At 42.9% G+C, this 13,329-nt stretch overlaps 1 protein-coding gene across 1 annotated transcript in view; it reads left to right on the top strand.

Annotated features, from left to right (window-relative positions):
• The window catches only part of TLN2 (talin 2), a 391,554-nt gene that overhangs the window by 284,437 nt on the left and 93,788 nt on the right, over positions 1-13,329 (top strand). The window contains exons 29-32 of the mRNA XM_016208572.2: positions 8,714-8,922; positions 9,988-10,107; positions 11,362-11,559; positions 12,608-12,747. Coding sequence (XP_016064058.1) covers positions 8,714-8,922; positions 9,988-10,107; positions 11,362-11,559; positions 12,608-12,747 — 667 coding nt within the window. The remainder of the gene's footprint in view (positions 1-8,713; positions 8,923-9,987; positions 10,108-11,361; positions 11,560-12,607; positions 12,748-13,329) is intronic.

The following is a 13,329-nucleotide window of genomic DNA, read 5'->3' as shown; positions in this document are numbered from 1 at the left end:
AAATGGAAGGAGACAGATAAGTAGTAACTGAAAGAGCCAAATAAATAAAAACCTAAAGGCCTACAGGGAGTGGGGGATGGTTTGAGTGCTGGAGGCACCAGGCACCCCTGAACAGGAGTACGCTGTAAGGAACGGATTGTGTAATTATCAGCTCTGGGGAAAACACCAGGTTGTCTAAGAAAGGAAATGTTACCATAGTCAGACGTAGGCCCAGGAGGATGTCTATAGCTATCTGAAATGGAAACATCAAGAAGTTTCGGTGTATGCCCGTTGCTTGAAAATGCGACATTAATCAGAAGAAAGTATGAAGAACTGAGTGGCTCTAGGAGTAGGAATCGGGTGGGGAGGAGTGGGTATGGATTGCTGCTTTTGCCATAATGGTACTGCTTAACGTTTTTGGTTTGTTTGAAATATACATTACTGTTGAAGTATGATATACATCCAGAAGAGAGCATAGGTCCTAAATGTATACCTTCTTGAGTTATCACAGACATAATGCACCCAAAAAACCACCACCCAGATCAAGGAATGGAACGTTTCAGCATCTCAGTGGGCTTGCTGGGTCAGGGGCTGTGCAGCTATTCAGCTACACTCCTTGCAGCAGTAACAACAGGTCCAGTTGTTCTGTGTCCTCGTAGCCACTTTGTATTGTCAGCGACAGCCGTTCTGTTGAGTCTGCAGTAGTGTCACGTTGTGGTTTGAATTTGCATTTCCCTGACCAACAATGCAATTGAGGACCTTTTCATATGTTCATGGGCCATTTGGATATCTTCTTTTTTGAAGTGCCTGTTCGTGTCTTTTGTCTAGTTTTTAAAATTTGAGTTTTCTGTCCTTATTTGTATGAATTCTTTGTGGCTTATATATATTTCGTATATCTTATGGCTTACCTTTTTACTCTCTTAAAGGTGTTTGTGGATGAACAACATTCAAATTTTAATATAGTCCAATTTACACTCCTTTTCCTTTATGGTTAGTACTGTTTGTGTCGTATTTTAAAATGTTGCCTCTCCAAGATCATGAAGATATTCTCCTCTGTTACACTCTAGAAGTTTTATTGTTTCACTTTTCACGTTTAGAGCTGCAGTCAATCTGGAATTGAGTTTCGTGTGTGTGCAAATGGGGTCCTAGTTTAGGTTTTTTCCCCACAGGGTTCTGCATTTGACCCAGCACCACTTTTTGAAACGAACATTATTTTTCCTAGTAGCCTTTAGTGCCACTTCATTGTAAATTAATGAGCATATATATGTTTGAGTCGGTTTCTGAACTCTATTCTTTTCCATTGCTTTAATCGCCTGTTCTTATCTTAGTACCACACTTTCCTAATTACTGCAGTTTTATAGATACTTAGTGCTAATATCTGACAGTGTAAGTCCTCTAACACTGTTGTTCCTCCTCAAGTTAGTGTTGACTTTTCTTGGCCCTTTGCAGTTCCACATAAATTCTAGAATCAATCTGTCAGTTTCTAACTACCGCCCCCCCCCCCCCCCCAAATACCCTGCTGTTTGTATTCATTGAAGTTCCATGAATCAACTTTGGGGGACTTGACATCTTTACATTATTGACTTTTTATCATAGTCTTCTAATCTGTGAATAGGTTATGTCCCTCCATTTGTTTAGATTTTTCTTTCTCTCAATACTGTTATATAGTTTTGATCATAGAAGCCTTTATTTTAGTTATAGTGTGTGGGATACATCTTTTCCTATCCTTTCATTTTCAACTTTTCTCTGTGCTTATATTTAATGTGTATCTTGTGAGTATCACGTAGTTGTGCTTTTGTCGATGAGGAGTTATTTGTTGGTGTGACAGTCTTTTTCTCTCAATTGGGATATTTGGTCTATTTACATATAATGTAATTACTGATAATACTGGAGTTTGATTCCATTGTCCTACTATTTCTTTTCTTTATGTCTTACCTGTTCTAGGTTCCTTTTTCTCTCTTGTCTTGCCTTCTTTCAGAGTTATGTGTATTTGTTAAATTCTGTTTCTTTCCCTTTGGTTAGCTTGTTAGTTGTACATTCATTGCCTATTCTTTTACAGTTTTCTAAAGTCGAATAGAATTTACTATGTTTGCCTTTTCCTGGCCAGTGCAAGAATCTTGGGACACTTAAACTATATTTACATTTTTTCCAATTCATTCATAGCCTTGTGTTTGAACTCTACATACATTTTAATCTCCTCAGTACAGTCTCAGTGTTGCTTCATAGTTGGTATTGATCACTTTCATGTTTACCCTCCATGGCTCTTCATTCCTTCCTGCATCTCCATTCTGGATTATTTCCATTCTACCCAAAGACCTCCCTTTATTACTTCCTTTAGTGTGAGTCTTCTGTGACCAATTCCTTCAGTTTTTATTTTTCTAAAAATGCCTTTGTTTAGCCTTTATTTTTGGTGGATAATTTCACTTATTATAAAATTTTAGGTTGGCAGTTATTTTCTTCCAGCCTTTGAAGATGTTATTCCATTGTCTTCTGGCTTCCTTTATTTCTGTTGTGAAGTCAGCTGTCAATTTACTCTTCTAAAGGTAATGTGATTTTCTTTTTCCCTTCTACTTGTTTTTTGAATTTTCTGAGCCTTTGGTTTTAAAGCAGTGTGTCTAGAGGAGTTTTCCTGCATATTTATCCTACTTTGGATTGTAGTAAGTACTCCGTTAAAATGCAATTTGTCATCTTACCAAAGTTGGTGTTTTTTTTACTTTCAACCATTGTATCTTGAAATATTGCTTCTGCCACATTTTTTTTCTGTCTTCCTCTTTGTTGACTTCAGTTACCCCATGTTAAACATTTTCACTGTTTTGCATGTCTCTTATGCTCTTTTCTATATTTGCTATAATTTTTCTTCTTTTTTTTTAATCCTCACTCGAGGATATGTTTTTATTGATTTTAGAGAGGGAGGAATGGAGAGACACACACACGCACATGTCGATGTGAGAGAGAAACATCGATTGGTTGCCTCCCATATGCTCCCTGACCGGGGATCGAACCCACAACCTAGGCATGTGCCCTGAGCAGGAATTGAACCGGCAACGTTTTGGTGTATGGATGATACTCTAACCAATTGAGGCACCCAACCAGGGTATACTTTTTCTTCTTTATGCTTTATTCTCAATTTTTTCTTTTGATTTATCTGAAGCTCATGATTCTTCTTCTTAGTTGTGTCTATTCTGTTTTCATCCCCTTCTATGAAGTTTTTAATTTTGAATGTCATATTTTTCAGTATTATAATAGCCGTTTGATTATTTTCTTATATCGTTTCCATTTCTCTGTTGGAATTCTCTATCTCATCATGTAATTTCTTCAACATATTTATCTCAGTTATTAAATGTCCAAGTCCAATAACTCCAATATCAGAATCACATATGGGCCTGTTAGTATTGTCTGGTATGTTTTTTCTCCTCTTTGTTTCCAGCCATAGGTCTTACCTCCTGGTATTTCTTATATTTTTTTATTTAATGCTAATCATTGATATTTACATTGTAAAGGTAATTTGAGGCTCCAGATTGTGTTTCCGTTCCTACAGAGCATTATTCTTTGCTCCCAGCAGGTGGTTAAGATAGGGGCAGATCACCATAATTTGAGCAGGGACTGAGCTGATGGGAAATTGTGCAGTCTATTTCCAGTTTACCTTTTCAGGTGTAGTTCTTTGTGCCTCCCATCCAAACATCTGTGTTTGGATGGACCATTCTGTTTCTTGGGGTCAGAACTATGCTTTCTTTATCTTCTCAGACCCAGGAGATTTCAGAAAGCTCTATTCAGCTTCTCAGCTTCTGGACAACAGTTTAAAAATTAAAAAATGCCTTGTGGGTAAACACAGCATGTACTCCTCTGTGCTTTCTTTCTTTACCCATCAAGGTAAAACTCAATGCCTTGGTATCTCTACAGTGCCTTCAAATAGATGTTTTGTATATTGTTCCAGTGTTTCTAGTGGTTTTTCTAAGGGAGGGTTCATTTGCAATAAGTTATTCTGTCATTACTCTAAGCAAAATCCTCTTTAATTTTTTTATTAAATGTATTGGGGGTGACATTGGTTAATAGGATCACATAGGTTTCAAGTGTTCATTTCTGTGATATGTGACCTGTATATTGCATCGTGTGTCAAACCCTCTTCTGTCACCAAATATTTAGTCCCATTTACCCCCCCAAGTCCTCTTTAATTTTTTTTTAAGACTGTGTGTATTTATTACTTTGAAAATAAGAGCACAATAAGAGTTATGCCATAGTATAATTCAGTACCTGAAATAATAAGAATGTACAGTTCTGTTAATGGGAGTGTAAGGGACATTTTCTGAGTGGAATTGACACCTAATCAGGGTTTTTAAGGATTGTTTAGGATTCACTTAGCGTTCAGGAAGGAGGAAAAGTATATATAAATTCTTAAAAGCATAGGGCATAAGAGAGTTTTGAGTTTCAAGAATTTCTAAACATTCCCGAAATGTTGCCAGATTGTGTATAGGTGATGAAATGCATAATTAATGGGGCGAAGACTGCTTTACACATTACATCATCTGATGCTGATAACATCCAGAATGACAGACTGTCTAGCTGGTGTCTGAAAAACCGCCTAAAAGTAGGGCAGTTTCGTTTTGGCAAAAATGGAATAGGTGGATGTGGAAGTGGGAATAGCATATACAAAATCCCAAAAGTGAGAGAAAGGAAGGCTGACCAAATGACCTGAGAAAGGTTCAAGCAAAAGGCAAGGAAGAGTAAGAAAATAAGACTGGAAAGGTAGGCTGGGGCCAGATCCTAGGGGACCTCCTAAGCCAATTTAAGAGTTTGTGAAAATATTGAAGAGTTTTTACCCATGGATATGGTTTATATTGCTTTTATATAGGTTGCCCTTCCTCTCGTGTGCAAATAAATAGGAGGGAAACAAGTTGGAGGCAAGGAGACCAGTGAGAAGGCTGTTGCATTCATCCACATAAGGAATAGTAGTGTAGATGAAGGGGTGGATTAAAGAAAGAGAGACCTGACAGTTGGTGACTGGTAAGGAATGGCAGGATGGGAGTAAGGAAAGTAGCATGGACTGCTCCAAGTGTTTGGCCTGATAGTTGAATGAAGAGATGAATGAATCCCTGTGGTGGAAATGCAAGGCCATTGGAGGGCATGTTGGATGCCATGTTCAACTTTAAATGCTTTCAGTTTGAAGTGCCTGGATCATATCCATGTAGACATGCCCATTAGGCAGCTAGATAATTGCCTCTGGGCTAGAAATAAAGATTTGTAAGTGTTTATTAAAATGATAATAATTGAAACCGTGGAGATAGATAAGTTTGCCTATGGGGGAAGGGGCAGAGTGAGAAAAGTTTATCAGATGTAACCCGTAGGGACTCAAATATATTTAAGAGCAATGGAAATCTTCATAATAGATAAGAACATGCAGCCTTGGGGAGAGCAAGGAAACCCGGAGAGAGGGATGTCTCTAGAGCCAGAGAGGTAGTTGCTGCCCAGAAAGTCACCTAAGAGGGACTGAAGGAACATTCATTGGCTTTAGGAAAAACAAGGCACTGCTCTCTCTGTTGAAAGCAGTTTCAGGAAAGTTGAAGAATCAGTGGGAAGCAAAGAGAGAGCACAAGTGAGGCCCCTTCTCCCTGGGTCTCAGTTCCCTTGTCCACGATTAAGGCGAGTGGGATATTCAGAAGTTGCATTCACTGCCAGGGGCTGGATTCTAATGCTGATGTGCATTTGGCCAGTGCAGTATTCAAAATACATTTCTGCTCAGCCGAATACAATTACATAGACAGAACCCTTCTCACATCCTTTGGCACAGATTACAAATCTGTCATGGTTGGTTTTAACCTTGTGAGTTTGCTATGTGTTCTAGTGCGTTATATGCACAATCTACATGAATTCAGAATAAGAATAGCTGTGAAGAATTCTATATTTCATATCACTGATGTGGCTTCTTAAGACTCTGTTACTGAATATAATTTAAGATCCTGGAGGCAAGAATACTGGGGAAGTGATTTGTGTCTTCAAAGGATTGTGGTTTAGAAACAGTGGTCTGCTTTAGTATTTCCCACTGGCAGCTCTGGCGTTGTAATGCACACCTGACTATGGGAGCAGTTTCATTTGGAGGGTGGTGTTTGCTTGAGGAACTGACTCTGACGATTCTCTTCATTGCCACTGAGAATGCTGCTATGATTCAGCCATGTACAGCCTGAGATGTTCCCTGGACTCCTGGCCTCTGGTGGCCTTGTTCAATCCTTTTGATTGTGTGGCTTTCTCTTTCTGGGAAACCTGATCCCTCCAAGGAGAACCCTTGATGTGCCCTGAGATTTCATAGTGGGTCGTTGGCAGAAAACACACGGATGGACAAGCATCAGCTTTCGGAACTCAGTTCTTCTGGTTTCTGCCTTTTTTAAAAATTGTCTGTTTCAGTAAATGACTTTTGCATCAACACAACTTTTCTTATTGCATACGAAAAGTGTTTCATTCTTCCAAAGTCACACACAACTCAAATAGAAATGGATTCAGGAATTCATTCAATTAATAAGAAGGCAAGAGGAGAGGTCTGAAAATCACAGGCTACAATTTTTAACGGTCAGAGCTGTGATCTCAGCCTCCCCTAAAACTTGTGGGGAAGTGAGGGAAAAGGCAACAGATGGGCCACCCAGCTAATGAGCAGCAGAGCCAGAGCAGGATGAAGTCTTAACCAAACCACATCTGCAGCTCTTCTGAGCAGGGACATCGTTCAGCCTGTGCCAGAAGCTTAAACATAAAGTGGAATGACTGTTTTACTCAGCTTGTTTCTCTCCTTCACCTTAGCTTTATTATCTTTGTGTTTTCTCTTCTCTTCTGGCCTTCTCCGCAACAACAACAAAGAAACCCACTTTGCTTAAAACCTCTGATTCCGCACGCTGCCCTCGGAGGGGCTGGTGTGAGAAGCAGTGGACTGCAGTTTTGTAATTTGCCTTCATTAGATTGTAGAGTTATGTCCCAGCTGTGTGGCTTACTAAGTATTTACAGATTATCAAGTTTGTAGCACTATAAGGTTGTCTTGTTTTATGAATCTGGGGCCTTTTTATTGTATTTTACACTCTTTATTGCATTATGGCACCTCATCCTCAGTAAGAAGAGGACCACCTGCTGCATCTGTGTCCACTCAGCTGAAGCAATGGCTGTTCAAGGCCCCACTCGGTGGCCCCCGGAGACCACCCAGCTGAAGCCTTTAGAAAAATTAATTTGCGTATTTTTCATGCAGATGTTATATGTTTTAACAAGATCCCTCATAGCTCTCTATCCCAGAGAGCACTGTGCAGAGAGTCTGGCCCAGAAGTAAGAAACCCTCAGATCTAGCTCTGGTGCTGCCTCTAAAAGGGTGTTCGTGGACAAGCACTGGGCCTCATCTGTGAAGTGGTTCAGTGAGATGAGCTCTAAGGTTGGCTGTTCTGCGGTTCTCAGGATTCTTGGGTTTCTTTGTTACATGCTCTGGCATTTCCAGCCTGCGTCCTTTCCTTGGGTGTGCAAAGTACTAGATGCCGTGTAGGAAGGCTCACGTTCATTCTACAGGAGATGGTGCTAGAGTTTTTAAGGACCAGTTTATACTCATAGTTTATCACAAAATCCCGTCATATTTAGAAGTGAATTTAAAGAGGAATAGGCACTTCACAAAAGAGGAGATCCCACTGGCCATTAAGCGAAAAAGTGCGCAACATCATTACTCACTAGGGATATGAAAATTAAACCTCAGTGAGACGTACTTACACACCCACCAGAATGGCTTAAGTAGAAAATCTGACACTAGCAGGTGTTGGCTAGGATGTAGAGCAACTGGAACTTTCACATTGGTGGAGTGCATCATGGTAAAACCATTCTGAAAAAAGCTACGTAGTACCTCTACAGCTAAATATACACTTACTCTATGACCCAGCAATTGTGCTCCTAAGCTTATATTTTTAAAAAATGATTTCATATGTCAACTTAAATGTGTATACAAGAACTTTCTTGGTAGCTTTATTTATAATAGCCCAAACAGGAAACAGTCCAAATGTCCATCAACAAAATAATGGATAAACAAATCTGTTTGTCTTCACATAATGGCATACTGCATGTCAAGAAAAAGGAATGAGCTGCTAGGCGTGAATCTCACAGCACTGTAGTCAGAGAAACCAACCAGACACAAGAGAATAAATACTGTGTGTTTCCATCTAATGGGGTTTAAGAACAGGTAAAACTAGTCAAATGTAATAGAAGATAAAATAGTGATAACTTCTAGTGTGAGAGGACGTTGACTGGGAAAGGGTAAAAGCGATGGGAATATTCTGTCTCCAGCTGGATGATAGATGTAGTGGATGTGCACACGTGTAAAACTTCACTGAGCTGCCCACAGAGACTTGTTCATGTATCATATATAAGTTTATGCCCCGATAGAAACAACGGAGAAGAAAAATGAGTTTGAATGAGTTGTCTGTGTGTGTTCCCATGCCCTCGGTGTTTTAGGTCCAGGGACAGTGGGGCAGAGGGAGTGAGGGGAACCAGAGGAAAATAGTTTTTAGCATGGAATTTGTTGGAAATCTCTCCTGGATTGGCCCAGAGCCAGTGCTGTGGGCAACCTTGAAAAGCACAGCCATTCAAATTTTATAATAAGAAATTTGGACCTCAGGTGTGCCAGACACTGTCAGAGGGTTCTCTTCTTTCTAGGAGGCTCTAGTCTAGAGGTGTACTCCCAACTATGACTTTAGATGGAATCGCATAGTCTGATGGCTTTTATCCACAGGGGTGGCTGCTAGAGAGACAGCCCAAGCTCTGAAGACATTGGCCCAGGCTGCCCGTGGCGTGGCTGCATCGACGAGTGACCCCGCAGCTGCACACGCCATGCTAGACTCTGCTCGCGATGTGATGGAGGGCTCAGCCATGCTCATCCAGGAAGCCAAGCAGGCCCTGATTGCTCCTGGAGATGCGGAGAGTCAGCAGAGGCTAGCCCAGGTGAGGCCCGGAGCTGGCAACCATGGGCGTCATTAAAGTGGATGTGTTGGCAGGCTCTCTCCTGGACACTTTCCTACTGGTGTGAACACTTTTACTCAGTGGGTGTTTTCAGGAATTCCAAAGTGCCATAACAGGGCTGGCCATGCATATGTCATACCTACTTGTATGGGGGACTTTGTTGAAATCTGTTCTTGGAGCTTTAGGAGGCAGCAGGACACAACCTGTTTGTTTTGGGCCTACACATGCTCAGGTATATTCCTCTTCCTAGCCTGGGAGGTAAGGTAGTTACATATACTTGGTCTAGCCACTCAGTCTTACACTGACTCTCTATAGCCTCTTAGGAGGAGTCTTCAACTACCTAATGAAACTAGTTGGCTAGAGACCATCTGGGTGAAGTTCTAGGCCAGGAGCTAGGAAGGAGATGCTTTAGGTGAAAAGGGATGACATAACCAGCTCCTTAAGACCTTACCCTTTAACCGACGATACCAAAGAGTACAAACAGGGAGCCCTCCCACATGCTTAAAAGGCATCCTGTGGGCACCTCCAGGTTGGTCTGGCAGTGCTCACAGTGTTCCACCCGCCCTTGGGCAGTGAGGTCTGGAGCTGATGGCCCAGAGGGTTGCTGAGCAGAAATCCACTGCAGGCCCAGCTCACTGTGATCCAAAGAACTCAAGGCCTGCTTCCCCCTCAGTGCTCTCTGCAGGGCACGTCCTGACAAGGGACCTATTTCTGCTTCTCCTGCTATTAGATATCTTTGTTTTAGAACCTGACATAACATTGGCGAGCTCTGAGTTTGAATCACAGAGTCACAACTTAGCCTGACTTGGAGGAAAGGTAGGATGTACTGTCTCAGTGTGTCAGAACCTTTGCCAAGGCAGGATGTTAACCGCAGTGAGGCTCAGAGGAGGAGATTCAATAGTAAACAGTGTCGGGTAGATGCTGGCGGATATTTCCCCATCTTTTTTCAGCTCTGCACACTGTCACTGCTCATTCCCAACACGTGTGCGAACACATCTGCACAGAAAGCCAGTTTCTCATGGAGCTTTTCTCCCCCCATGTATTCAGGTGGCCAAAGCCGTCTCGCACTCACTGAATAACTGCGTGAACTGCCTCCCGGGGCAGAAGGATGTGGATGTGGCCTTGAAGAGCATCGGCGAGTCCAGCAAGAAGCTGCTTGTGGACTCGGTGAGAGGCTTGGGATTGGGAAGGGGCTTGGGGAGTGGGGCCCTCTCAGGTGTGAGTGGTGTCTTCTCCCCTCCATGGGCTCTGAGTGCCAACCTCTCCCTTAGGAGTCTGTTTTTCCTGCCACTGTGCCTTTTCCTTGTTTGGCCTTGTGATCGGCGAAGTTTCCAGGGGGAGCTTTTAAAGTTCACTTTTTCTTTGAGCCCATGTTGCTGTTTTCTCTTGGGTCTTGCCAGTGAGACAGGGAAGGGGGGAGTCTGTGGTGACAAGACTTCATATCAGGGCACCTTGGACAGTGACGATCAGGCAATGGAGGGACAGGTGTCCAAGACTCATTAAAGGAGAGTGTAGTCTGAGGGATTTCACCTGGGATCTCATCCCTTCCCTGTTGTGTGAACCCCTTCAGGGAGGCTTGTGCCTGTTTGTCTTTTCGGTCTGGTGCCCAGCACATGCCAAATGTGCAAGCAATACATGTGGTGTGACTGCTAGCATCTAGCCTACCTCTCCAGAACTGTACTTTTTAAAAAAATATGTTTTTATTGATTTTAGAAAGAAAGGAAGGGAGAGGGAGAGAGAGATAGAATCATCCGATGAGAGAGAATCAATTTGCTGCCTCTTGCACGCCCCCTACTGGGGATCAAGCCTGAAACCTGAGCATATGCCCTGACCGGGAATTGAACCAGCAACCTCTTGGCGCACGGGACGCCGTTCAACCACTGAGAAACACTGGCTGGGCTGGAACTTTTCATATACAGTTATAGTTCTCCTGGTGACAATTCTTTTCATTAGAGAAGCTATATTAGCGAAGGCCAGTAATAAAAATGGATGACTGTTAATTTGGAAGAAAAGGATGGGAAGGTTAATAGCATCAGCTTTTTAGTTTGAGAGCTAAAACTTTGTGAGCTTCCATCTAAGGGAGACAACATAGAGTTATGGTTCAGAGAGTGAATCCTGGAGTCAGGTTGCCCAGGTGTGAATCCTGGCTGTGCTGCTTCGGAGACCATGGCACCTGAGGATGGCTGTCCTTACCATTTTTAGATCCACGGTGCCTAGCACTGAATAGGTGCTCACCAGATTTGAGTGAGTGAATGTATATATGTTGAAGGTCAAACTTAACATGGGCTCAGACCACACAGAGCCCTTAGTCTCGATGGGCTGAGAAATGCATCCCTGGAGAACCTGTCTTCCTCCACAATGCCTTCCTCTGTCCCTCGCATGCAAAGTAAACTCATGGGCTGTGCCTTTTGTTCCCCACAGTTACCTCCAAGCACGAAGCCGTTCCAGGAAGCCCAGAGCGAACTGAACCAAGCAGCAGCTGACTTGAACCAGTCTGCTGGGGAAGTGGTCCATGCCACCCGCGGCCAGAGTGGAGAGCTGGCTGCAGCCTCCGGCAAGTTCAGTGACGATTTCGATGAATTCCTCGACGCTGGCATTGAGATGGCAGGCCAAGCTCAGGTGCGTGTGGGGTGGCTGTCCAGAACTTATCCTCGCCTAACCACTCTGATGGACAGGCCACCCTTGAGGCTGACTGGGCAAATAGGAATGGGGAGCCTGTACACGGGCTGCCCCACTGCATTCTCTTTGCCGCTTAGGAAGCTGGGTGACCTCACAGGAGTGGCATTCCCCAAGATGCTATCAGTCTGTGTGAAGTGATTCTTGGAGATGGAGAACTTTTCCCATGGTCCTCCAGCAAAATCCATCGTTTTACTTGCATTTTTTGGAGGGAGCCTGGTAAGAGGAGGGAAAATGTTTAGCTGAGATTAGTATAGCTCTGCATCCAACACTTCGAATATGGAATAATATAGTAAAAAATCATGTTTTTGTGGTTCAGCAGGCCCATCTAAAGGGACTGTATCTAATACTGAATCAAAGGATTAAAAATCACCTCCTTCAGATGAACAGATAAACACCTTGTTTAGAACAAGGGAGCATGACCGGTCTGGTGTCAGCTTGTAGAGCGATTTTTTCCTGAGCTCCTATGAACTCCCTAAAAGATCTACCCGGGGCATTTCTTGCTCTGTTATCTACAAAGGGCGAGGAATGTGCCCCCTCTTGAGGCAGGAACTTCCTGGATGCAGTCAGCTCTGAATGTTGAGACAGTGCTGGCCGCCTGTGCCAGGCTGAGATGTACAAGCGCCTTGACAACTCCAGCATTGTTGAGCAAGACGCTGGGACCGTGGCCTGGCTGTGCACTAGTGTTCGTGCTCTCTCTCCTCTCCCTCCCTCTCCTTTTAATGCCTCTGCTTGTGAGATAGCTCAGCTCTTGGCTGACCCAGTTGGGGATGAATTTCTGTCCTGTTTTGTGACTCTTGGTCTGGGTATCTGTCTGGAGGATAGACACCAGCCAGTGTCCCAACAAGTTAGGCATCTGCAAACTAATTGATCTTAATTCAATCTGTGTAGATAACTTGCTTCTATTGCATGATGCTGCTCCTAGCTCTCTGAATGCTTCCTGGGAGAAATGGAGAGTCCCTAATTGCTCTGGCCCCTTTTGACCTTCCAGACCAAAGAAGACCAGATCCAGGTAATCGGGAACCTCAAGAATATCTCTATGGCATCCAGCAAGCTGTTGTTAGCTGCCAAGTCCCTCTCTGTGGATCCAGGAGCCCCCAATGCGAAAAATCTCCTCGCCGCAGCTGCAAGGTAAGAGTGGAACAAAATGGGCTTTCACGTGTTGATAAACAGTGTCAGTGTTTGAGAGATATGCTGACATCCTGCTGCATTTGCTGAGCAAAGAATCGGTGCTGTCCTTATGTTGTCAGAGGTGGAGTTGAGTGATGGAGACTCTGGATTTTATTAAACTGGCTTATTTTCATGTGCTTTCCCTACTACAGATGTCTGTCTTCTCCTACAGCCTTTCCATTGGACTTGTTAGACTTAAGACCCTCAATGATTTATAAATATTATAGCTTAAGCAGAATTTTTAAAATAGTGTCGTATCTTTCAGATTTTGAAAGTGATATATGCTTGTTGAAAAGCAAATCAGAAAATACTGGAAAATATAAAAAAAGAAAACGAAACTCAACTAGCTGTTCCTCATTTCTTGAGCACTTACCTACCTGCCTGGCAGCAATGTTAATTAGATGGATTGAAACCTGCTCAGTTTGTCCCATGCCGAATGATTGTTTAGGATGAACGGGGTGGCCGTGGGAGTACATTGTTCTTGGAAATATATTAAAACATGGATCTGAGTTTTCGATGATATCATTGTTCTTTCCTGTTGTT

Source organism: Miniopterus natalensis, chromosome 1 (assembly GCF_054644295.1).
Source record: "Miniopterus natalensis isolate mMinNat1 chromosome 1, mMinNat1.hap1, whole genome shotgun sequence".
Lineage (NCBI taxonomy): Eukaryota > Metazoa > Chordata > Mammalia > Chiroptera > Miniopteridae > Miniopterus > Miniopterus natalensis.
This window is presented reverse-complemented; position numbering and strand designations above follow the sequence as displayed.